The sequence below is a fragment of the Natrix helvetica genome, assembly GCF_964273705.1.
Source record: "Natrix helvetica genome assembly, chromosome: 10".
NCBI lineage: Eukaryota > Metazoa > Chordata > Lepidosauria > Squamata > Natricidae > Natrix > Natrix helvetica.
Window position 1 is genome coordinate 4,216,952 of NC_138561.1, and position 24,809 is coordinate 4,241,760.

General features: G+C 43.8%; 1 protein-coding gene across 1 annotated transcript in view; it reads left to right on the top strand.

Moving 5' to 3' along the window:
* The window catches only part of ADGRG5 (adhesion G protein-coupled receptor G5), a 35,000-nt gene that overhangs the window by 2,158 nt on the left and 8,033 nt on the right, over positions 1-24,809 (top strand). The window contains exons 2-9 of the mRNA XM_081963096.1: positions 9,594-9,684; positions 11,001-11,088; positions 12,864-13,008; positions 14,065-14,196; positions 16,101-16,217; positions 17,994-18,036; positions 21,004-21,113; positions 24,121-24,242. Coding sequence (XP_081819222.1) covers positions 9,594-9,684; positions 11,001-11,088; positions 12,864-13,008; positions 14,065-14,196; positions 16,101-16,217; positions 17,994-18,036; positions 21,004-21,113; positions 24,121-24,242 — 848 coding nt within the window. The remainder of the gene's footprint in view (positions 1-9,593; positions 9,685-11,000; positions 11,089-12,863; positions 13,009-14,064; positions 14,197-16,100; positions 16,218-17,993; positions 18,037-21,003; positions 21,114-24,120; positions 24,243-24,809) is intronic.

The following is a 24,809-nucleotide window of genomic DNA, read 5'->3' on the forward strand; positions in this document are numbered from 1 at the left end:
CTGTGGTGGTTTACTAAGCCTTAATGTTCCTAAACCGATTGGTATTTTCATTACTGTTAGCAAGAAATGGTGTGTCACACAGATTCAACTAAAATCGGTCCCTTCGTCTAATTTTTTCCTTGTTCCTAGAAAGGTTAGTGAGAAAGTTTGATTGAGCAAACCATCATAAGAAGTGGAGACCACGATCTAGAGATGCTCAACTGGTAGCAGGCATCTCTTGTGCGAGGTGACACCTTAGAATGAAAGAGGAACAAGCAGAAAAGTTCATAAACGAACATGCGAAATAAATGGAAGAAAAATAGTTAAGTTGTTTGCTTGGGGAAACTAATAGGAAGGGAAAGGAAATAATAAATGTAAGGGAAAATGGCAGGATTAGCTCAGAGTTAGTTAATGCAGGCAGGGAAGTAAAGATATAGATTGTCTAAAAGAGCCAAATGTCAGAAAAAAAAACTAGGTCAACTGGATTATTTTTATCCGTATAGCTCTGTGATAGCAAACCTATGGCATGCGTGCCAGAGGTGGCACGCAGCGTCCTCTAGGATGGCACGCGAGTTGCCACCCCAGGTCAGCTCCGCTGTGCATGTCTGCATGCCTCCTGCTGGCCAGCTGACCTTTGGGTCTCTGCCACGCATGCACAGGAGACGGGGTGCATTCAAGGGGGTTGCATGTGCAGGCATGGAGGCAGGGTGCATGCAGGGGGATTGTGCATGCATTTGTGGGGGTGCAGGGCGTGTGCAGGGTCTCACGCGCGCACGGATGGAGGTGTGCACATTGCATTTTGGGGGTTCGGGTGTGGAATTTGTGCAAAAAACTCTCGGTGTACGTGCAAACAGCAAACTGATAAATCATAGGTCATAAATCATAAGATACGATCCATTAATTATAAGATATAAACAACATGTGGTCAATCATAAGATACCGACAGGAGAAGATAGTAGGGGAAGATGAAAAGATGAGAAAAGATGAGAAATGAAAAGATGAGAAATGAGAAATAGGAGGGTAATAGCAATACAGCCCTACAACATGGATAAATATCATTCAGCCTAAAGCAGCGCAGTGGGAATTAAGTACGTATATAGCAGAGTGATGGCACAGGGGAGAATACTATTTTTGTGTCTAGTGCTTTTGGCATGCAATGACCTATAGCAGCGATGGCGAACCTTTTTTGGCTCGCCTGCCATAAGTGGGGGGAGTGCAGGGGGGTCGTGTGCAGATGTGCCGCACCCATAATGCAATGCACAACCCCCCCAGTGCACATGCGCACACTATAGGCATGACCCCCCATTTTTGCATGCTTTTTTCGTCCTCCCCAGGCTCCAGAGGCTTCATAGGAGCCTGGGGAGGGCGAAAACAGCCCCCCCGCCCCCCGGAAGCCCTCCGGAGGCTTCAGGGACCTTCAGGAGGCTTCCCTGAAGCCTCCGGAGCAGTCAAAACGAACCTCCGAGCAAACTGGAAGTCCGTTCCCAAATTTCCGGTTTGCCCATAGGGCTAGTTTTTTGCGCTCTGGAGGCTTCAGGGAAGCTCATGAAGCCTCCAGAGGGCTTCTGAGGGGGGGGGGGGGCTCTTTCCTATAAAGCCTCTGAAGCCTGGGGAGGGCGAAAAATGGCTTTAAAAAAGGGTGAACTCAGCTGGCCAGCGCGTGCCATAGGTTCGCCATCACTGACCTATAGCAATGACTTGAGGGTAGAAGTTGAAACAGTTTATGTCCAGGATGTGAGGGAGTCAAACTATTCTCCAAAGCACCAGAGGGCAGGAGAAGAAACAATGGTTGGAAACTAATCAAAGAGAGAAGCAACCTGGGATTGAGACATTTCTAACCGTGAGGACAATTCACCAGTGGAACAGCTTCCCTCCAGAAATTGCAGGCACTTCATCCATGGAGGTTTTAAAGATGAAACGAGACAGTCACTTGTCTGAGATTGTATAAGTTCTCTTGCATGAACAGGGGCCTGGAATAGAACACCTCCAAAGTCTGTTCTGTTCTTTTTATTTTGCTCTGCTCTGCTCTTATTCTATTCTATCTTGTCCCAAATATGCTTTCTCTCAAGAGGCAACTGGACTTTCTGGTGTTTTTTTTGAAGGCGTTTCGCTTATCATCCAAGAAGGGAGGAGTATAAATCCTTCTCTTCCCACCATCCAGTCAGAGCTAAAGAAGCTTCTTGGATTGGAAGGATACTGCAAAATCTCCATTCCCTCCCCACTCCAGGGGAAGGATACTGCAAAATCTCCATTCCCTTCCCACTCCAGGGGAAGGATACTGTAAAATCTCCATTCCCTCCCCACTCCAGGGGAAGGATACTGTAAAATCTCCATTCCCTTCCCACTCCAGGGGAAGGATACTGCAAACTCTCCATTCCCTCCCCACTCCAGGGGAAGGATACTGTAAAATCTCCATTCCCTCCCCACTCCAGGGGAAGGATACTGTAAAATCTCCATTCCCTTCCCACTCCAGGGGAAGGATACTGTAAAATCTCCATTCCCTCCCCACTCCAGGGGAAGGATACTGTAAAATCTCCATTCCCTCCCCACTCCAGGGGAAGGATAATGCAAAATCTCCATTCCCTCCCCACTCCCGGGGAAGGATACTGTAAAATCTCCATTCCCTTCCCACTCCAGGGGAAGGATACTGTAAAATCTCCATTCCCTTCCCACTCCAGGGAAAGGATACTGTAAAATCTCCATTCCCTCCCCACTCCAGGGGAAGGATACTGCAAAATCTCCATTCCCTCCCCACTCCAGGGGAAGGATACTGTAAAATCTCCATTCCCTTCCCACTCCAGGGGAAGGATACTGCAAAATCTCCATTCCCTTCCCACTCCAGGGGAAGGATACTGTAAAATCTCCATTCCCTCCCCACTCCAGGGGAAGGATACTGCAAAATCTCCATTCCCTCCCCACTCCAGGGGAAGGATACTGTAAAATCTCCATTCCCTCCCCACTCTAGGGGAAGGATACTGTAAAATCTCCATTCCATCTCCACTCCAGGGGAAGAATACTGCAAAATCTCCATTCCCTCCCCACTCCAGGGAAAGGATGCTGTAAAATCTCCATTCCCTCCCACTCCAGGGGAAGGATACTGCAAAGTCTCCATTCCCTGCCACCCCAGGGGAAGGATACTGTAAAATCTCCATTCCCTCCCGATAAGCTGGGACTCAGGAGGCAGAGAATAGATGGGGCGGGGCCAGTCAGAGTTGGTATTTACCAGTTCTTCGAACTACTCAAAATTTCCGCTACCAGTTCTCCAGAACTGGTCAGAACTGCCTGAATCCCACTTCTCCGTTGTATTCCAACACATCTGGAAAACATCGGATCCAGGAAGGCTCTCTGTTCAGGTTTTTCTGCAGCTCTCTTTATATTGAATCATTTGAAATTAAATCCCTCTCTCTCTTAAGAGCTTTTGTTCTTTATGGGTTAAAAAAGAAATAAACACCAAGGGAAATGTCATGGAGTGATTCATCACTCAAAGGATGTGGTTACACTTTTTATAGAAGAGGAACTTTTATAGAATAGAAATGTGCTGCAATGATGGCCATTTCCACAGAAACAGCTGAGTCTTTTTTAGATCTGAGGAGTGGTGCTTACTCTGTAGTAGGGCCGTCTTAACAGCATGGGGCCCTAGTATGGGGCCCCTACGACAACTACGCACAGGAATAAAAATGCAAATGGTCGATACAATTAAGCATATAGTTATTTCATTGGCACGTCCAACAAAATCAGTGTTGAAACATTGAAAACATGCTGCGCAGCAACAACTAGTCAACTTGATAAAGATTTGAACAATACACAGATTAGTATGGGGCCCCTATGCTCGTGGGCCCCATGGGCAAGAGCCCATCAGGCCCATGCATTAAGAAAACCCTGTTCTGTCGGTGTAAAAAACTTAAAACTTAAAAATATTATCATACGACAAAAGACCCCACATCCATCAAACACAGAATGTCACAAAATGCATAGCACTTATCCAGATATATGTTGGTGAGTAGAAATAAAAGGGAAAGTAAGCATAAGAATTAGTACACATCATCCAGATTTCTAATATTCATAAAATTGGGTTGGACACATGACCAACCGTTTTTGCAACTGTCGTGACATACGACCATCGTGGGCAATATCAATATCAATAGCACTTATAAACCGCTTCACAGTGCTTTTACAGCCTGCTCTAAGTGGTTTACAGAGTCAGCCTATTTGCCCCCAAACAATCTGGCTCCTCATTTTACCCACCTCGGAAGGACGGAAGGCTGAGTCAACCGGAAGGAAAGAAGGAAGGAAGGAAGGAAGGAAGGAAGGAAGGAAGGAAGGAAGGAAGGAAGGAAAGGCAATAGCAATAGCACTTAGACTTATATACCGCTTCACAGTGCTTTTACAGCCCTCTCTAAGTGGTTCACAGAGTCAGCCTATTTGCCCCCAAACAATCTGGGTCCTCATTTTACCCACCTCGGAAGGATGGAAGGCTGAGTCAACCTTGAACCAGTGAGGATCGAACTGCTGGCAGTTGGCAGAGTTAGCCTGCAATACTGCATTCTAAGCACTGGGAAAGAAGGAAGGAAGGACGGACGGAAGGAAGGAAGGGCAATAGCAATAGCACTTAAACTTATATAGTGCTTCACACTGCTTTACAGTTCTCTCTAAGCAATTTACAGAGTCAGCCTATTTGCCCCCAAACAATCTGGGTCCTCATTTTACCCACCTCGGAAGGATGGAAGGCTGAGTCAACTGGAAGGAAAGAGGAAGGAAGGAAGGAAGGAAGGAAGGAAGGAAGGAAGGAAGGAAGGAAGGAAGGAAGGAAGGAAGGAAGGAAAGGCAATAGCAATAGCACTTAGACTTATATACCGCTTCTCAGTGCTTTACAGCCCTCTCTAAGTGGTTAACAGAGGCAGCCTATTTGCCCCCAACAATCTGGGTCCTCATTTTACCCACCTCGGAAGGATGGAAGGCTGAGTCAACTTTGAGCCTGGTGAGATTCGAACTGGCAAATTGCAGGCAGCCGGCAGGCAGCAGAAGTGGTAACCAGTGTGCCATCACCGTGGCAGTCTCCATTACAGTCATATGTCGAGAATTACTGGTAGATGCTTTATTGCATTGAATGCTTTTAGACAAGTTAAAATCAGTTTATTAGGAATAAGGAAACCGTCCACCCCACGGTAGGAAAGTCTAGGAGTCGTTATCCCCCAAATCATCAAGGTTAAACTGGTTGTTCTCTGGATTGGTTTAGGAGCTCCAGTTGGGAAGGGGGATACCAATGTCTGAAATTGCAAGATTTTCAAATGAAGAAGAGGAAAAGGCTTCAAATTTATAGCAAGAATTCTTTGTGGTATCGTAAAGCAGGAAACCAGAAACTTCTCCTTTGGTGTGTGCAGCTGAGTGAAATTTGGGGGAAATCAAAAAAATGTCTTTCTCCATCTTAATGTAAAATAAAGTTTGAAATATCAACTTAAAATCATGCAAGAGGACCAACTGACCTTCCATAGCTGTGGACCGTATTGGTGACCCTAACTGACCCCAACCTGCCTGAAGTGAAGTGTGTGGACTACAAATCCCATCGTTGTCTTCCAGTAGGGGCCTGTGCGCTGTAGCTATGACAGGTAGTCCTTGACGTAGGACTGCAATTGAGCCCCAAAATTTCGGTTGCTAAGCAAGACATTTGTGAAGTGAGTTTTGCCCCATTTTGCAACCTTTCTCTGCCATGGTTCTTAAATGAATCACTGCAGTTGTTAAGTTAGTAATACGGTTGTTAAGTGAGTCTAGTTTCCCCATTGACTTTGCATGTCAGAAGGTCGCAAAAGGAGATCCCATGTTCCTGGGACATTGAAGCTGTCATAAATATGAACCAGTCGCTAAGCATCTAAATTTTGATCATGGGAATGTTACAACTATTGTAAGTGTGAAAAGTGGTCATCTCATTTTTTCAATGATGTCATAACTTCAAGGTCACTAAAGTCTAGCGTGTTTCTATGGCGCTGTCATAGACTCCTCAAACTGATTGTAATGTTGTTACCTACTATTGGGCTAAAGGGAGTCGGAAGTCGGTGCCTTTTTAATACAGTGCAATAGCAGAGTTGGAAGGGACCTTGGAGGTCTTCTAGTCCAACCCCCTGCCTAGGCAGGAAACCCTAGACAGATGGCTATCCAACATCTTAAAGACTTCCAGTGTTGGAGCATTCACAACTTTTGGAGGCAACTTCTGTTCCACTGATTCATTGTTCTAACTGTCAGGAAATTTATCCTCAGTTCTAAGTTGCTTCTCTCCTTGATTAGTTTCCACCCATTGCTTCTTGTTCTACACTCAGGTGCCTTGGAGAATCGCTTGACTCCCTCTTCTTTGTGGCAACCCCTGAGATATTGGAAGACTCCTATCATGTCTCCCCTAGTCCTTCTTTTAATTAAACTAGACATACCCAGTTCCTGCAACCGTTCTTCATATGTTTTAGTTTCCAGTCCCCTAATCCTCTTTCTTGCTCTTCTCTGCACTCTTTCTAGAGTCTCCACATCTTTTCTACATCGTGGCGACCAAAACTGAATGCAGTATTCCAAGTGTGTCCTTACCAAGGCATTATAAAGTGGTATCAACACTTCACGTGATCTTGATTCTATCCCTCTGTTGATGCAGCCTAGAACTGTGTTGGCTTTTTTGGCAGCTGCTGCCCACGGCTGGCTCATATTGAAATGGTGTCCACTAGGACTCCAAGACCCCTCTCACAGTTACTACTATGGAGCAAGGTACCACCTATACTGTACCTGTGCATTTCATTTTTCTTGCCTAAATGTAGAACCTTACTCTTTTGACCCTTGAATTTCATTTTATTAGATAGTGCCCAATGTTCAAGTTTGTCAAGATCCTTCTGTATCTTTAGCCTATCTTCTGGAGTGTTGGCTATTCCTGCCAGCTTAGTGTCATCTGCAAATTTTTCTTTTTCTCTCTCCAGCTATACTATATTCCCTTCTTTTTCCCTCCCTCTCTTCTTACTTTCCCATGTTTTTTTCTTTGCATTTTGTACTTTGATAAACTAATAAAACGTTAAATGGCAAGATTCCTCAAACTGATAAAGAGAGAGGATGAGGCATCCAAGAATCAAAACTTCCTGTGAGGCAGCATCACTCCTGTCGAATCATAACGTCAGTAAGCATTATTTATAATTCTTTTCAACATAATTCTCTTTATTGTTATAAATAATGGATCAATAAGCAGAATGCAGGCGATGCTTGACTTAAAACCAGTGGTGGGTTTCCTACTGGTTCAGACTGGTTCAGCGACCCAGGCCTGCCACACCCCCAAACCGGCCATCTTGTTTTTTGGCTTCTGCACATGCGCAGAGCTGCCAGAACCCACCACTGCTTAAAACCGTTCATTTAGCAATCATTCAAAACCAAACACTGGGCATAACTCATTTTAACAGCTGCCTTGTTTAGCAACTGAAATTGTGGTCCCTGTTTGATACCGTGTTCCCCTGAAAATAAGACAGGGTCTTATTTTCTTTTGACCCCCTGAAATAAGCGCTTGGCCTTATTTTTGGGGAGGTCTTATTATTTTTGAGGTGCAGGAGGCGGCGAGCGTGGTCACCTCATGGCTGCTGCTGTGTTGCAATATTTTGGAAGGAGGGCTTATTTTAGCGCATGTGCTCTAAAGCCCCATTAGGCTTATTATCCAGGGAGGTCTTATTTTGGGGGAAAACAGGGTAATAAGCCAAGGATTGTATATCTATAGAGATTGTCAGTCATCCAGGTCATGACTGTCCCAAAAGTTTTTTTTTTTTCAAGAGGCAATTGGACTTTATGGTTTTTCCTTTGAAGACGTTTTGCTTCTCGTCCAAGAAGCTTCTTCATACCCACCATTCAGTCAGAGCTAAAGAAGCTTCTTGGATGAGAAATGAAACGTCTTCAAAGAAAAAGCATCTTTGGGATTAACTGTGGTTTATTTCTTTACGGTTGGTCTAGAAAGCATGTTCAAAAAGTATGGAGCTTTGATGGCATGGTTGAGGACGCCATCTTGACTTTTTTGATCTGCCCTGCAGATGCACTTGGGCTAAACGTTCTTTCCCTAGTGATTCACTCACTGAATTTACATCTCAATTTGCAGAGCCAGCATGTTACGTGAACAAAACCACTTTGTGGTTTGCTAATCTGAGTTTAAGATAAAGTCGAGCGTAGGCAGTTCATCCACAAAGATCTCTTCTACGAAGTAAAAGTGCTCAGATCATTTGACATAGCCAGCTTCCGCCATCGAAAGGAAATTTAATTTTGCCTCTCTGCCACATGCTGGCAGAGTGGGTGACTACAGCTCCATTCTTTCAAAGCTGGCATTCTGTGGAACCAAGCAAAGGGGACTTCTCTGCCCACCCTACCCTCTAGGACAGTTTCCCACCAGAGATAACACATCATATGCACTCATCTGGGGAACTGGAATTTTCTTAAAACCTAGCTAGGGTCTCAGGCATGCCTGGGCTTAATGTACGAGTGTATTATTTTGACTTCCACAAACTGCCATGCTGGCTGGGGAATTCTGGGAGTTGAAGTCCACCAGTCCATGCTGGCTGGGGAATTCTGGGAGTTGAAGTCCACCAGTCCATGCTGGCTGGGGAATTCTGGGAGTTGAAGTCCACCAGTCCATGCTGGGGAAGTCCATGCTGGCTGGGGAATTCTGGGAGTTGAAGTCCACCAGTCCATGCTGGGGAAGTCCATGCTGGCTGGGGAATTCTGGGAGTTGAAGTCCACCAGTCCATGCTGGGGAAGTCCATGCTGGCTGGGGAATTCTGGGAGTTGAGGTCCACCAGTCCATGCTGGGGAAGTCCATGCTGCCTGGGGAATTCTGGGAGTTGAAGTCCACCAGTCCATGCTGGGGAAGTCCATGCTGGCTGGGGAATTCTGGGAGTTGAAGTCCACCAGTCCATGCTGGGGAAGTCCATGCTGGCTGGGGAATTCTGGGAGTTGAGGTCCACCAGTCCATGCTGGGGAAGTCCATGCTGGCTGGGGAATTCTGGGAGTCAAAGTCCACCAGTCCATGCTGGGGAAGTCCATGCTGGCTGGGGAATTCTGGGATTTGAGGTCCACCAGTCCATGCTGGGGAAGTCCATGCTGGCTGGGGAATTCTGGGAGTTGAAGTCCATGAGTCTTAAAAGTTATCAAGGCTGGACACCCCTGAGTTAAAATGTGGCCTTGTGGCCTTGTGTGAGATGCTCAGAGCAGTGTACAGAGAACCGTCCCATCATTAAAAAAAAAAAAATTCCTAATTTATTTCAGATTTTAATCATGTTTGCCTCCCTTTAAATTCTAAATCTTCTGAATGTTTCATTTTTATAGGCTTTCTATATTTTAACATTTATTGTCCATATTAATGAGTTCCTCCCGAAGGGAGATGGGTGGTTAAAAAATGTGAAAAATGAATAATTTTATTGGTGGGGGGGGGGGGGAGAGGGAAAGAGGTTGGTTTGAGTGAGTCCCACAGGATGCCAGCCTTTCTATGATCATTTAATGTTTTATCTATTTTTCTGCAAGGTCCCTTCCAACTCTATTATTCTGTTAATCAATCAATGCTCTATCCCCTTTCAGAACCAGAAATATGCCTCAAACCTAAATTTATCTTGGTTCTTTTTCAGAGACATTTGAAGATGCTACAAGATGCAGCCATGGATTCTCAAATTTTCCTTCGGTTTTTTGCTTGCTGGGTTTCTGTGAATTGTGTATCAGGTAAAGACGTCGTTGGGCTAAGGAGAAAGTTGAGGGTGCTGATTTCTTTGCAAGGGTTTTTCCTAAGAATTGCAGAGGGTTGTTGAGGATGCTTCCAAAATAGCGAATTAATTCATGGTTTGTTTTTTTATTTATCAATGGAATATTACGCATACCATCTCGCTGCAACAGTGATTTGGGGGGAAGCCTAATAAAAAGATAAAAAGACAATTCAAAGAAGAAGAAAAATTCTTTGAATTGAAAATCAAGAAAGATTAAGAAAGAGGATAGCAGGAAGAGAAGTATCAAAATTAAGAATGTGGAACATTTATTTAAAGTCCCGCATTCTTAATTCTCACCCTTTTCTTCCTGCAATCCTCGCCCCTACAATTCTCATTGGTAGAGGAAATAAGTACTTTATGATTTAAGAAATGGAACTTGGTTAGCGTGGTGACCAAAACTGAGTGTGATAGACCGCACTTAGAATATTGCATCCTGTTTCTGGTCACCGTGATATAAAAAAAGACATCGATACTCTAGAAATAGAGTGCAAAGACCAAGAAAGATGATTAGGGGAGTGGAAGCTAAAACATATCAAGAACGGTTGCAGGAACTGGGAACATCTAGTCTAATGAAGAGGAGGAGTAGGGGGGGACACACATGATAGCAGTGTTCCAATATTTGAGAGCCATCCAAAAAGAAGAGAGGGTCAAATTATTCTCCAAAGGTCCTGAAGGCAGGAGAAGATGTAACAGATGGAAACCTATCAGAGATCCAACCTAGGACTAAGAGGTTTCCTGTTAATGAGAACAATTCATCAGTAGAATATCTTACCTCCAGAAATTGTGGATGCTTCATCCCTGGAGATTTTTAAGAAGAGATTGGATGACTGTTGGTATAGGATCTCCTGCATGAGCAGGAAGTTGGACTAGGAAACCTCCAAGGTCCTCCCAACTCTGTCAATCTGGTTGGAAAAATGACTGAAGGGGTGAAACAGGGGTGTCTATGGTGTTGTGTATTTGTGTGTATATGTCACAAAGGTCAAGATGACATTTGTGACCATAGTATCAAACCAGTTGTGGTTGTAAGTAGAGGATTTACCTGTAATCTACAATCAAGCAAGGCTTTCTGCAGATGGCACTCCCAACACATCTGGTAGATGTCCAGTAGATGAAGCTTCACAGAAGAGGAAAACTCAGTGTTGAAGGCTTTGAAGATTACCACCATTTCTGTTCCTGTCTAGATCTTCAAAATATCTGTTCGTACTGATTTTGTTGTCATGCTAATGGAGACTCCCTATTTCTCTCTTCTTTCTCACACTCAATGCTGGTGTTTAGCATCAGCCACTCAAGCCGATGTGATTGCAGCTATGGAGAACTATGAAGAGCACATAAACTCAGGATGCACTCCCAACGAGACAAGGACGTAGGTTCTTATTATTTGCATTTTTATCTTATAAAAGTGGGGTGGAAGAAGTACACATATAGATTGGGTGAAACCAGGCTTAATAGCAGTAACTGTGAAAGGGATCTTGCAGTCTTAGTGGACAACCAGTTAAATATGAGCAAGCAGTGTCCAGCGGCAGCCAAAAAAGCCGATGCAATCCCAAGTTGCATTAACAGAGTGATACAATCAAGATCAAGGGAAGTACTAATACCACTCTATAAAGCCCTAGTAAGACCACACCTAGAGTACTGCATCCAGTTTTGGGCCCCACACTATGAAAAAGATATTGAGACTCTAGAAAGAGGGCAGAGAAGAGCAACGAGGATGATGAGGGGACTGGAGGTTAAAACATACGATGAACGGTTGCAGGAACCGGGCATGACTAGTCTAGCGAAGAGAAGGACCAGGGGAGATAGGAGAGCAGTCTTCCAATATTTGAGGGGCTGCCACAGAGAGGAGGGGGGGGGTCAAGCTATTTTCCAAAGCCCCCAAAGGCCAGACAAGGAATAATGGATGGAAACTGATCAAGGAGAGATTCAACCTGGAAATAAGGAGGAACTTTCTGATAATGAAAACAATTAACCAATGGGACAGAAGTTGTGGGAGCTTCATCACTGGAAGCTTTCAAGACTGGGCTGCCATTTGTCAGAAATGGTGTAGGGTCTCCTGCTTGGGCAGGGGTTGGACTAGATGACCTATAAGGTCCCTTCCAACTCTGTTAATCTGTAATCTGCAAAGTTTGCCTTTTGACCAGTCTATATATATAGTAGCTTCAAGGAAGTCACCTGAAAAAACAGCAATTGTATAATTTCGGTGGGGAAATGTGGGATTGTGAAAAAGAAGAGTTTTATTTTCACAATTCCAAGAATAGGGAAAACACTGGCCCTGTTCTCTAACTGTGGACAGTAACTTGCAGTCTAATACAGATAGTCCTCAACGTATGACCACAACTTACGTTGCTGAGTGAGAAATCTGTCAAGTGAGCTTTGCCCCATTTTACGACTTTTCTTGCCACATTTGTTAAGCGAATCACTGCAGCTAGTAAATTAGTAACATGGTTGTTAAGTGAACATGGCTTCCCCGTTGACTTTGCTTGTCAGAAGGTCACAAAAGAGGATCACATGACCCTGGGACACTGCAACGGTCATAAATGTGAGTCAGTTGTCAAACATCCGAATAAGTCTACTTCTACTTGTGTTGTAGAAGTCAGCGTTTTATGTCTATCCCTATATTTAATTTCATCTTAAGCTCCATACAGGACTTCCTGCCATGCAGTCTAAATATATCAGGTTTCTAGTTCCTGGGTTTTAGGCAGCCTTTCAAAATCTGAATGCAGAAAGAAATCTAATGTATGGATATATAATTTCTGAACATATATTAGAGGAAAATTGAGAATATTTGTGATGGAATTTAGATGTTCTAGAAAACATTTTTAATGGAAACCATAGAATAAACTCAACATACAAAGAGAAAACAACAATTTAGTCCAGGGCCTTTCAACCTTGGTGACTTTAAGAAATATTTCAGAATTTGCCAGCCAGCAGGAATCCATCTTCAACATGCCAAGTTTGAGAAACACTGCTATGAAATAAAAGAGACTGTTATGCTCTCCCATTGATTATCTGTTGGATCCTCCTTGTATATGTTGATCTACCAATTGTACAAATAATGTAATCTGAAAATTGATCACTGAATTACTCCAGAATTCATTCCTATCATAAATCCTATGGTTTCTTTCTTTCTTCCTCTTATAGAATTCTTGGGAAATTGGAGGAGATTATGATGGAAACCCATTTCCAGAGGGACCGTCTCATTACTAGTCACTCTAATATTCAAACATTAATATGGAGAATGAACCGCACCGAATTCAAAGGGTTATCTATCGATAATGATATCTTAGTAAGTATTTTTCCTCCTCCACACTGTCTATCTAATTCTGTGTTTCTCAACTTGGCCAACTTGAAGATATATGGACTTCAACTGCCAGAATTCTCCAGACAGCACCCTGCCCTAAGGAATTCTAAGAATTGAAGTCTATCCAACTTAAAAGTTGTCAAGATTGAGAAATAGTGGTCTAGTTATTTGATCCTTGTTGAAGAATGTTTAATTCTACTCCAGACTGCTTTGAACAAAACTTAGCAGTACTTTTTCGCGTGGCTGTTGATAAAAATAGGATTACCAACATGATTGCCAATGTCCAATGATAGATATGGCACAAGAATAAGAATATGTCAGGGTTCCAAAGGATGCCCTAATTAAATCATGAGCCTCCAGCCAAGCTTCAAAAGAAATCCAGTTATTTATTAGGAGCTTCATGTCGGCACGTATCCGAGTGAAGCCAACTCTGACCCCATGTAATTTATGGCCCAATTATGACCCTGTTTCCCTCCCTCCCTCCAGGGTGTGTCATAAATTACAGAGCAATTTCCCAGGTTGTAGAGATCACTCCCCTCCAGCCAGTTGTGGGTAACCCTGGCATACAGCCTTGAGACAGATATGTCTGGAATGTGCTTCTGTTTGTGGCTGCCATCCTGCTTTGTCAGTTTCCCATCCCCCTTGCCTATGGCAGCTCGAGAGCAGGCCAAGGATGCTTTGCGAGTTGACAGAATACTTCTATGAATTACTCTGTTCTTTGTTCACACACACAGCCTGGATTCACACAAAATGTTAAATCCATCTCTGTGTTCAAACAGCATGCTACAAAGAGCATTATCATGAATGTGTTTAACACTAATGTGATAATTAAAGACAAGGTCCCCTCCCCAGCATCCTAAGATACTGGTTACCTTCCTAGGCTGATCCATGGCCATCCAATCCCAGTCCAGTCATGATGGAATTCCAAACCCAGAGTTTTAATTCTCGTGAATTGCAGGTGCAAAGGGGAAGGTCTAATATACTAGAGGCATTGTCGTTGATAATAATTTGCATAAACGTCTGTTTCACGCTGCACTGCAGGATAATGATGCTTCGAGAGAGAGTCACCATGCCATGTATTTTCCAAAAACGTTCTTGGAGAACGTCCAAACAACCCCTGCAAAGGAAATAAGGCTTATCTGTATTTACCTGAAAGCTTCTTGCCTCTTTCAGGTAGGCTATCGCTGCAACTTTCAGGAGGTGGGAATTTTCCATAGAGCGTCAATCATCAATAATCTGAAGTTTCCCAGATTTGGAGACAAAAGCGGCATCTTCCTAATCCCATTTTGGCCTTAGAGCACAAGCTGATGAGTATGTACAAAATTGTAGTAGAGGAGTGTGGAGACAACCTTGAACAAGGGATTCAACAGCTGCTTTTAGCAATAGCAGTTAGACTTATATATCACTTTACAGTACTTTATAGCCCTCATCTAAGGGGTTTACAGAGTCAGCATATTGGCCCCAACAATCTGGGTCCTCATTTTACCCACCTCGGAAGGACGGAAGGCTGAGACAACCTTGAGCCTGGTGTGATTTGAACTGCCAAATTGAAGGCAGCCGGCAGTCAGCAGAAGTAGCCTGCAGTACTGCACTCTAACCACTGCACCACTGTGGCTCTTATATTGGTTTATGACCATAACAAGGACTTGATTGATTGATTCAGTGGATGTTTTATAAGATACATGCTTAGTTTTGGAAAGGAGGAATGGGTAAGGAAGACGCTCAAGGTTGCCCTGTGTTGATTTTTTTGAGTATAAGAAATGGGTAGAATAGAATAGAATAGAATAGAATACCGGTGAAGTGTGATTGGACACACAAGGAATTTGTCTTTGGTGCACATGCTCTCAGTGTACATAAAAAGACAAGATAGATTTGTCAAGAATCATAAGGTGCAACACTTAATGATACTCATAGGGTACAAATAAGCATTCAGGAAACAATATCAATATAAATCGTAAGGATACAAGCAACAAAGTTACAGTCCTGCTGTCATGAGTGGGAGGAGATGGGTGATAGGAACGATGAGAAGACTAATAGTAATAGTAATGCAGCCTTAGTTAATAGTTTGACAGTGGCGAGGGTAGAGAATTTGTTAAGCACACGGTAATCAGGAGATCCAGAAAGTACAAATGTGTATAAGGATTTATTGCGAGCTTAAGCTCTCTACAAGAATATGAACTACTAACGGCCAAGGGAAATTAGCGGGAGTTACAAATAGAAAGGAACTCAGATTTGGACTGAGCTCTCTTGTGGGTTGCGCAGGTACTCCTGACTGATGACGTGTTTCACCCGTCCCTCAGAATCAGTCTGGTCATCTCCTACAAAATCCCTGCAGCTGTTCAAGATTTTGCTATTGTAACTCGTAATACACAGAAGACAGGAAAGGAGAAAGACAGTTCAAACATGGTCCTGCCTGCTGGGAAGTGTGCTCATCACAATCTGATTTAGAAACCATTTGTCTCTGTGGCCAGAACAGCTTCTCTATTCTTAATCTATCAGGCTAGGATAATGTCAGGTTTCTGAAAGGTGCCCTAATTAATTCATGAGCCTCGAGCCAAGTTTCAAAAGAAACCCAGTCATTTATTAGGAACACCGTTTCGGCAATACCCCATTGCAGTCAGATCTGACCTCATTTTAATTATAGCTGAACTTTGCCCTCGTTTCTTCCCTCCCCTCAGTCTGTGTCATGAATCACATTCTCCAACAAGGTGCACGCCTCACAAGCCTGCTGTTGTAATCTGAGATCCGACTCTAGCTGAAGCTATGCGTGGAATGCACTTCCTGCCTTTTCCTCACCATGTCAACTTTATGAGTTGACAGATAAGAGATTTCAGGCCCTCACTCAGACAGAAACTTTCTGGTTGAGTTTATAAAATATTCTAAAACCAAACGTATGTTAATCCAACCCAATGTCCTGTTTACACAGCATGCTGAGCCCAAATAAACCACGGCTTAAGGAGATGGTCTGGTTCACTCACATACTAAGTCAAAGCTCAGAGCCTAGAATACACTGGACTCTAAATTACCCCATTCCATTTTAATTTAGCTTAGTGCACTTTCCCCTCCTTGTCTTTCAGGATAAACAAAACAGCTCCTTGCTGAGTGGTGACATCTTAGGAGCCAGTCTTGGGAACATGAGTGTCACCAACCTCCCTGAACCTGTGGAAATCAGGTTTCACCATAATCGTTCATTGGTGAGTAGTGATGCTGCCATGGGCTTCATCCCTTAATAGGTCTTAGCCAGTGGTGGGTTTCAAAAATTTTTTAGAACCTCTTCTATAGGTGTGGCCTGCTTTGTGGGAGTGGCTTGCCAGCCACATGACCGGGTGGGAGTGGCTTGCCAGCTATGTGACTGGGTGGGAGTGGCTTGGAAGTAATGTGACTGGGTGGGCATGGCCAACTTGTAAAATGTGGTGAAACTCACTTAACAACGCTCTTGCTTAGCAACCAAAATGTTGGCTCAGAAACTCTGGCATTTGAAGCTCACAAGTCTTAAAGTTGTCAAGTTACAAGACCCTTGCACCCCTAACCCTTTAGAAAAAAATCCCCAGGGGTGTTCAAACTTGGCAGCTTTAAGACTTGTGGACTTCAACTCCCAGAATTCCTCCTCTCGCTCTTCATCTTGATGATGTACGGATGGAGGGGAGAGGGAGCTGGAACCGGTTCTAAACGGCACTGTAGATTTGTGGAACCTCTTCTATAGAAGAGGTTAGAACTGGCAGGAACCCATCCCTGAATGAAAACCAACTGTCCCCAAAAGAGAGCGGATGTTAAGGGCATGTGGAAAGAAACCTCAGAGAGGAAGAGGAAGAAGAAAAGAGAAAGGAGAGGAGGAAATAAGAAAGTAGATAAGAAGGGTGGGTAAGAGAAAAAAAGGGAAGTAGAAGTAGCGTTGTTGTAATATAAGAGAGATGTACAGGATGGCAGGAAAGCAAGGTCGAATATAGTATTATATGTTTAGGGAAAGAATGGAAGCATACATGTTAAAGGATAATATATAACACTAACGATATTGATGAGAAATGTATATTTGTGAATGTACGAGAAACAAAAATTTAAAAAAAACTTTTTCTTAAAAAAAAAGAAACCTCATTGCATCTGATTTAATCTTCAGATATTTTGAATGGCCGCAAGGTCTAGATTTATGCAGTTAATGAATCAATCTACTCTTTGCATACCGGATGCAGGTAGCGTCAGGGCTCGGACTAATGAACTAAAGCAAGTCAGAACTCCGAGACGTGGCACTAATTGAGGGGGGGGGGGGGAGAGAGAAGGAATCTCATATTGAACTATGCGGGTTTTGCGCAGGAATTAGGTAGTGCTGGTTTTTGCCTTCAGAAGTGCTGAAGTGACGTACTCAATAAAGTTTTGCACGGAGACATTGGCAGGCCTGGAGTGTGCTTGCTTTGGTTGGGATCGTTGGGAGATATAGAATATAGAAGAACAGAGTTGGAGGTTTTGTAATCCAACCCCCTGCTGATCAAGTTTAAGTTTTATTAGATTTATAGACCGCCCCATCTCCTCAAAGGGACTCGGGGCGGTGTACAGACATCTCAATAAAAAACCGTATACAAAAATAAATACCCTTAAATTCCCATAAAATCGAATTAAACAATAGGCTGTACAAAGTAATAAAAATTAAAACAACCTAAAACCCACCCCTAAAAATTTAAAATACAGACTTGAGGGACTAAGCTGGGATTAGGCCAGGCCGGCTAAATTGAACAGGTGGGTCTTAAGCTTCTTACGGAAGGAGCAGAGATCGGTGGTTATTCTGATATCGGGGGGGAGGTCATTCCAGGGGGTCGGGCCCATCACAGAGAAGGCCCTGCTCCCGGGCGTCGCCCGCTGGCACTGCCTAGTGGACGGCACCTGGAGGAGTCCCTCCCTGTGAGAGCGGATCGGCCGAAGGGATGTATGGGGCAGGATCATCAACATTTCTCTTGTTTTCTGTCTCTTAACCATTCTAGGTTAATTTCAGCAAGACTTGCGTATTTTGGGTGGAAGGAACAGGTAAAGTCGAAATGTTTTTGTCTACTTTTCCTGCCTCTTTTCCTCTTTTACAGCGACCCCGTTCCATCTCTCCTATCCAGAGGTGGGTTCCTATCTATTCGGTCTGGTTCGGCTGAATAGATAGTCACTCTGGTGGGCACGTGACCGTACCAGTTCTGTGATTGGCAGTGCCATCTTGATTTTCTGTTCTGTTCACATGCGCAGAACAACCTTCATTGAAAAAATGTTATTCCCCCCTCCCTTTTTAAAATGCCATTTCCCATGTGAGTGTTCTCTTTTTAATGCAATGATCATTTCAATGCTTGTGCTTAATATTATGGGATGTTACTGTCCATGTCTCTGACGTAACTGTAGCTGAGCAGGATGATTTCTTCCATGCTTTAAAAACAGCCTGATTTAATTTAAAAAAAAATCTTTTCTATATTTTGAAAAAAAAACTTAACATTTTAAGTGAAAATATGCATGCGTGCAGAGTGCACAATTTTTTTGAACTACCGAACCAGTTGTAAAGGCGGCTGGAACCCCCCCCCCTCTGCTCCTATCCCTATTTCTATGGTCACTCGCCCACCTGGAAGTACGCGTGGGGTCTTCTGCGCGAGCAGGGGATTCGACTGGAAACCTTCCCAAGTCCCGTCCCACTTTATGAGTCTGTAATTCTGTAACTTGGGATCCATAGCTGGTTAATATCATTCTGAGGAAGAATTAACGTGAAGGAGCCTGATCGCACCTTTTCCGACTAATATGTTTTATTAAAAAGCATGTGCCTTTTATGAGGTGTAGCTTACTTTTGACAGATGTATGGGATGAGTTTTAAGAGTGGTATGGTGGCCTAGAGGTGGCGCTATCACCTCACAATCAGGAGGCTGTGAGTTCAATCCTAGGTAGAGACACAGTGAGAATGCATCAGCTGAACAAAACTCCCCATTGGCAACAGGAAGGGCATCCGGCCATTAAAACACTCTGCTAGCCCCATTCAGTTGCCCAGACTCCACCCTGCAAGGGATTATGGGGTCGTTAAAGGAAGGTGATGATGGGATGAGTTTTTATAAGGAGGTAAGCTACAACTTGCAAACGCTTATCCCTTTTGACATGCCTATATTGTTAGAAAAAGTGTGTGCAGATACCTCCTAATTTTAGGCTCCCGTAGACTAACATGGGTCTCCCCCACTGCCATGTCAGCTTAATAGGTGTGGTGTGTATCTCTGTATCTGGGAAAGGTGGAAGAATACAAACAGATCTTTTTCAACTAGGCAGCTCTATCTGATGTTTGCTGATCCTTGTAATGTTATTGTTATGCTGCTGGTTTTCAATACATTTTGCATTGCATCTTTTATTTAGATATATACATACATACATACAGTACGCACGTACATACATACATACATATGTATTCAATACAAAACAACAATGTACATACAGCCAGCACCAATCAACACCAATCTACCAATCATGATACAACCACACAACCAATCATTCCACTTACTGAAACAAAGCCAGCACTCCATACTCCCCCCTCCACCAAGATTCACAGAAAGATGGCAGCTCCGATCACACTTTAAGCCCAAAACCCAGCCTGAAGATGGCGAGTGAGACCTCGCTGAAACGTTGCCAAGACAATCTCAATCTTACACGGGAAAAGACCCGAATACAACAAGACCAGCATACCTACACCCATGAAAATCTACGAAAACGTGTGTGTGTGTGTGTGTGTGTGTGTGTAGAGAGAGAGAGAGAGAGAGAGAGAGAGAGAGAGAGAGAGAGAGAGAGAGAGAGAGACGCATTGGCTCAGTGGCTAGCTTAACTGTGCTTGTCAGTCAGAAAGGTCCGCAGTTCGGTGGTTCGAATCCCTAGCGCCGCATAACGGAGTGAGCTCCCATTACTTGTCCCAGCTTCTGCCAACTTAGCATGTAAAAAATGCAAGTAGAAAAATAGGGACCACCTTTGGTGGGAAGGGAACAGCGTTCCGTGCTCCTTCGGCATTTAGTCATGCCGGCCACATGAGCACGGAGACGTCTTTGGACAGCGCTGGCTCTTCGGCTTTGAAACAGAGATGAGCACCGCCCCCTACAGTCGGGAATAACTAGCACATATGTGCAAGGAGAACCTTTACCTTATATATATATAAATGTGAATGGCTCAAATGTCGTATGGGACATTTCAGCTGAGCTTATACAACAAGCTTAGTCTTAAACCTGGGTCAAGAAAACATAATGGGGGGGGGGGTTTGACCAAAAAATGTTATGCCCAAAGATGTAAATTCAAGTCCATCTTGATGGGAGGACCTGGTTCATTCACTATATGCTAAAATTAGGATCTCACAGCATGTTGAATGACAAATACCCAATTTATTACGTTGGTTGAGCCTACGCAGGTAATCCTCGACTTACAACAGCTTATTTAGTGACCAAAGTTAACAAGAGCACTGAAAAATGACATATGGCCATTTTTCACACTTACATGGGCACATGATCAAAATTCATGCAACTGACTCATATTTATTTATTTTTAATGTATTTTTTTAAGCACAAATAATACGAACAATAGATAGACATCTGAATACAAAAAAAGAAAGAAAAAAGAAAAAGGAAAGAAAAACCACATATTGTAGTGTACCTCCTGGAGACCTTTTTGACTCGTATTTATGACGGTTGCAGTGTCCCAGGGTAACATGATCCCCTCTTGTCACCTTCTGACAAGCAAAAGTCAACAAGGAAGCCGGATTCCCTTTAACAAAGACATCACTAAGTTAAGGAGTTCACTGATTCGCTTAACAACTGTGGCAAGAAATGTCGTAAAATGGAGCAAAACTCACTTAACAAGTGTCTCACTCAAACAACAGAAATTCCGGGCTCAATTGTGGTCGTAGGTTGAGGACAACCTGTATTGTGCATTCTTTGAAAAAAAAAAAGAACCCCAAAGAGGCAGCTGTAGCTATTTTTCTTGAGCAGGATGCTTGTTTATCTCCAGGGGAGGACAATCTGGGGGAATGGAGAACAGAAGGCTGTGAAACCGACGGCAGCCAGGACCACGTTGTGCTCTGCAAATGCAGCCATCTGACTTACTTTGCTGTTCTTCTGGTAAGCCAGTTGCTCTTGGGGTCTTTGGTGCACCAACTTCTTTTTGGGAAGGTCTTCCGGGAAATTGGAGTGCTTTGGATGCAACCTTTGCTCTGTTGAAGGCCCCTCCGTGGAAACGAAGTTCTCCTGAGCAGAGAACCTCCGTCTTTTTCCCTATGGTCTTTTGGCAGCTATCTTGTAACCTCACCTAAGATGAGGCACAAAGTATGCCCAGTTCTATGTAGTTTTACTTAGCATGACCCAAGGGAAGGCAATGGAGAAGTTATTTCTGCTTGCAGAGTCATGCCACTTGCTTGAGAGTAACAATATAAGGCCGTGATGGCGAAACTTTTCGGCACTGAGTGCCGAAAAGGGAGCGCACACACTCCTCGGGGCCACAACCTGGAAGAGGAGCGCCCAGGGGGCATGATGCGCATGCTGGGAAATGAACTTCTGGTTTCTGGTGTACACATGTGACCCGGTCAGGTGGGCTTCCAGTTTCTGGCAAGCATGCACGTATGATGATCAGCTGGCCAGCGTGCCTGCGCACCCTGGAAACCAGAAGATTAACTCTTCCAGTTTCTGGCATTGCTGCACACATGAAGGCGAGCTGATCGTCATGCGCGCATGCATGCAAGAAACCCAGAAGAGGAAACGGGCAACAGCAGGTGTGCCAGGCGACATGGCTCTGTGTGCCACGTTGGGCACATGTGCCATAGATTCACCATCATGGGTCTAAGGTAAGAGGAGGCAAATATTGGGTGATAGGGCAACTCTAGAATTTGGAAAGCATGTGATGGGTCCATAGGCATAACCACTCACGAAACACCCATTGCCTAGAAGGGGCAGTAATGGTTAGGATGTTCTCTTCCATCCCAGAGAGAACTTTGTGGACCCCAGGAGACCCCTAGAAGTCATGAAGATGGTAGAGGTTGTTGCTTTGCGTTGTAGCAGGTCAACAGCCTAAATACAATACAATACAATACAATACAATACAATACAATACAATACAATACAATAGTAGAGTTGGAAGGGACCTTGGAGGTCTTCTAGTCCAACCCCCTGCCTAGGGAGGAAACCCTATACCGTTTCAGACAGATGGCTATCCAACATCTTCTTAAAGACTTCCTGTGTTGGGGCATTCACAACTTCTGGAGGCAAGCTGTTCCACTTGTCTATGGAGATTCCCAGTCATGGTTGTCCCAAAGCTACTTTTCCAAAAGACAGCTGAACTTTTTGGACTTATTCCTTGAAAACATTTTTGCTTCTCATCCAAGCAGCTTCTTTAGTTCCGAAGAACTGAACCGAAGAAGCTTCTTGGATGAGAAGTGAAATGTTTTCAAAGAAAAAAAAAGCCAATAAAGTCCAGTTGCCTTTGGGATCAATATCTTGAGTAACCTTTAATCTAAAAAACTTGTTAAACTATACAGTTGAGCGGAGAGTCTGATTGGCCCAGGAATAATACCTGATGAGCATTGGTGCACTTGAGAAAAAAATGTCCACCCTGTGCAACAGCATGAGCGTCTGCTGAAATCTCATAACACCTGGCACATTAGCACATTCACTAATGAAAAGAAGGGCCAGGGGAGACATCGTAGCAGTGTTCCAATATTGGAGGGTCTCCTACAAAGATGGGGGGGGTGTTAAACTGTTTTTCAAAGCATCAAAAGGCAAGACGAGAAATAATGGATGGAAACTAACCAAGGAGAGAAGCAACCTAGAACTAAGGAGAAAATTCCTAATGGTTAGAGCAATCCACCAAGAGAGTAGCTTGCCTTCAGAAGCTGTGGATGCTCCATCACTGGAGGCTTTCAAAAAGAGACTGGACAGCCATTTGTCTGAAATGATATACAGTCTCCTGCTTGAGCAGGGGGTTGGGCTAGAAGACCTCCAGGGTCCCCTCCAGCTCTATACTATTCTATTCTAATCAAAGAGAGAAGCAACCTGGAATTAAGGAGAAACTTCCTAAGAGTGAGGATAATTAACCAATAGAACTATAAGTTGCCTTCAGATGTTGTTTGTCTTTCATCACTAAAGGTGTTTTAAGAAGAGACTGGAATGGTATAGAGTCTCCTGCTTGAGCAGGGGGTTGGACTAGAAGACCTCAAAGGTCCTTTCCAACTTAGTAAGACCGCCCCTACAATACTGTGTCCAGTTTTGGTCACCACGCTATGAAAAAGATTTTGAGATTCTAGAAAGAGTGCAGAGAAGAGCAACCAAGAGGATTAGGGGACTGGAGGCTAAAATATATGAAGAACGGTTGCAGGAACTGGGGATGTCTAGTTTAATGAAAAGAAGGACCAGGGGAGACAGGATAGCAGTGTCCCAATACTTGAGGGTCAGCCTGAGAGAGGAGGTGGTCAACCTGTTTTTCAAAGCTCCTGAAGGCCAGACAAGGAATAATGGATGGAAACTGATCAAGTAGAAGGACCAGGGGAGACAGGAGAGCAGTGCTCCAAAACTTGAGGGGCTGCCACAGAGAGGAGGGTGTCAAGTTATTCTCCAAAGCACCTGAAGGGCCAGATAAGGAATAATGGATGAAAACTGATCAAGGAGAGAGTCAACCTGGAAATAAGGAGCAATTTTCTGACAGTGAGAGCAATCAACCCATGGAACAGAAGTTGCCTTTGGAAATTGTGGGAGCTTCATTATTGGAGGCTTTCAAGAAGAGACTGGACTGCCATTGGTCATAAATGGGGTAGGGTCTCCTGCTTGGGCGAGGGGTTGGACTAGATGACCTACAAGGTCCCTTCCAACTCTGTTAATCTGTTAAACTCGATTATTCTATGGTCTAACCCATTGTTAAATGTAGCGAATCCTTCTGTGTGAACCATGCTCCTTTACTGGCTACTATAGCATCTAAAAGATATGTAGGCCTAGGTCACATTTCATCAATTTAAGACACTGTGGTCTGTGCTGATAGGGGATAATGGAGGACGGGAATTTATTATCTCTGCAAGAAATGCATACATATCCCTTCCCTTGTAATTAATTGGCTGTGTCATTTCTTCTTTCTCCCCTTATTCAGAAACTGTCTCCAGAGTCTGTGGATGAAAAGTTGCTGGCTCCTTTAACCTTTCTGAGTGACATCGGCTGTGGCATCTCAGCGGCGGCTTGTTTCATCACCATCTTCTTATACCTTCTCTCCAGGTAACCACAGGTGACCCTTTTCAAGGTCAGGGAAATGGTCTCCCAGGCACAGTGACAATGAGGGACACAGAGAAACGAGGATATGTCAGTTTCTGGCTTTAATTTCTTGGATGCTGCGCAGGGTCATCTTACTGAGGTGGGTAACCATCAAATTGTTTAAATAATTTAAAGCAATTTGATTTAGGGAAAGGAAAACAAGGTTGACTCAGCCTTCCATCCTTTCAAGGTGGGTACTCGGATTGTTGAGGGCAAGAGGATGACTCTGTAAACCGCTTAGAGAGGGCTATAAAATACTAAGAAGTGGTCATAAGTCTAAATCAGAAGTCTTCAATCTTGGCAACTTTAAGACTTGTGGACTTCAACTCCCAGAATTCTCCAGCCAGCATAGCTATGCTATTAATATTCCCCTTCCTTCCTTCCTTCCTTCCTTCCTTCCTTCCTTCCTTCCTTCCTTCCTTCCTTCCTTCCTTCCTTCCTTCCTTCCTTCCTTCCTTCCTTCCTTAAATGCATGGTTTGCAGTTGTTAGAATGCAGTACTGCAGGCAAAATCTGTCCACTGCCAAGAATT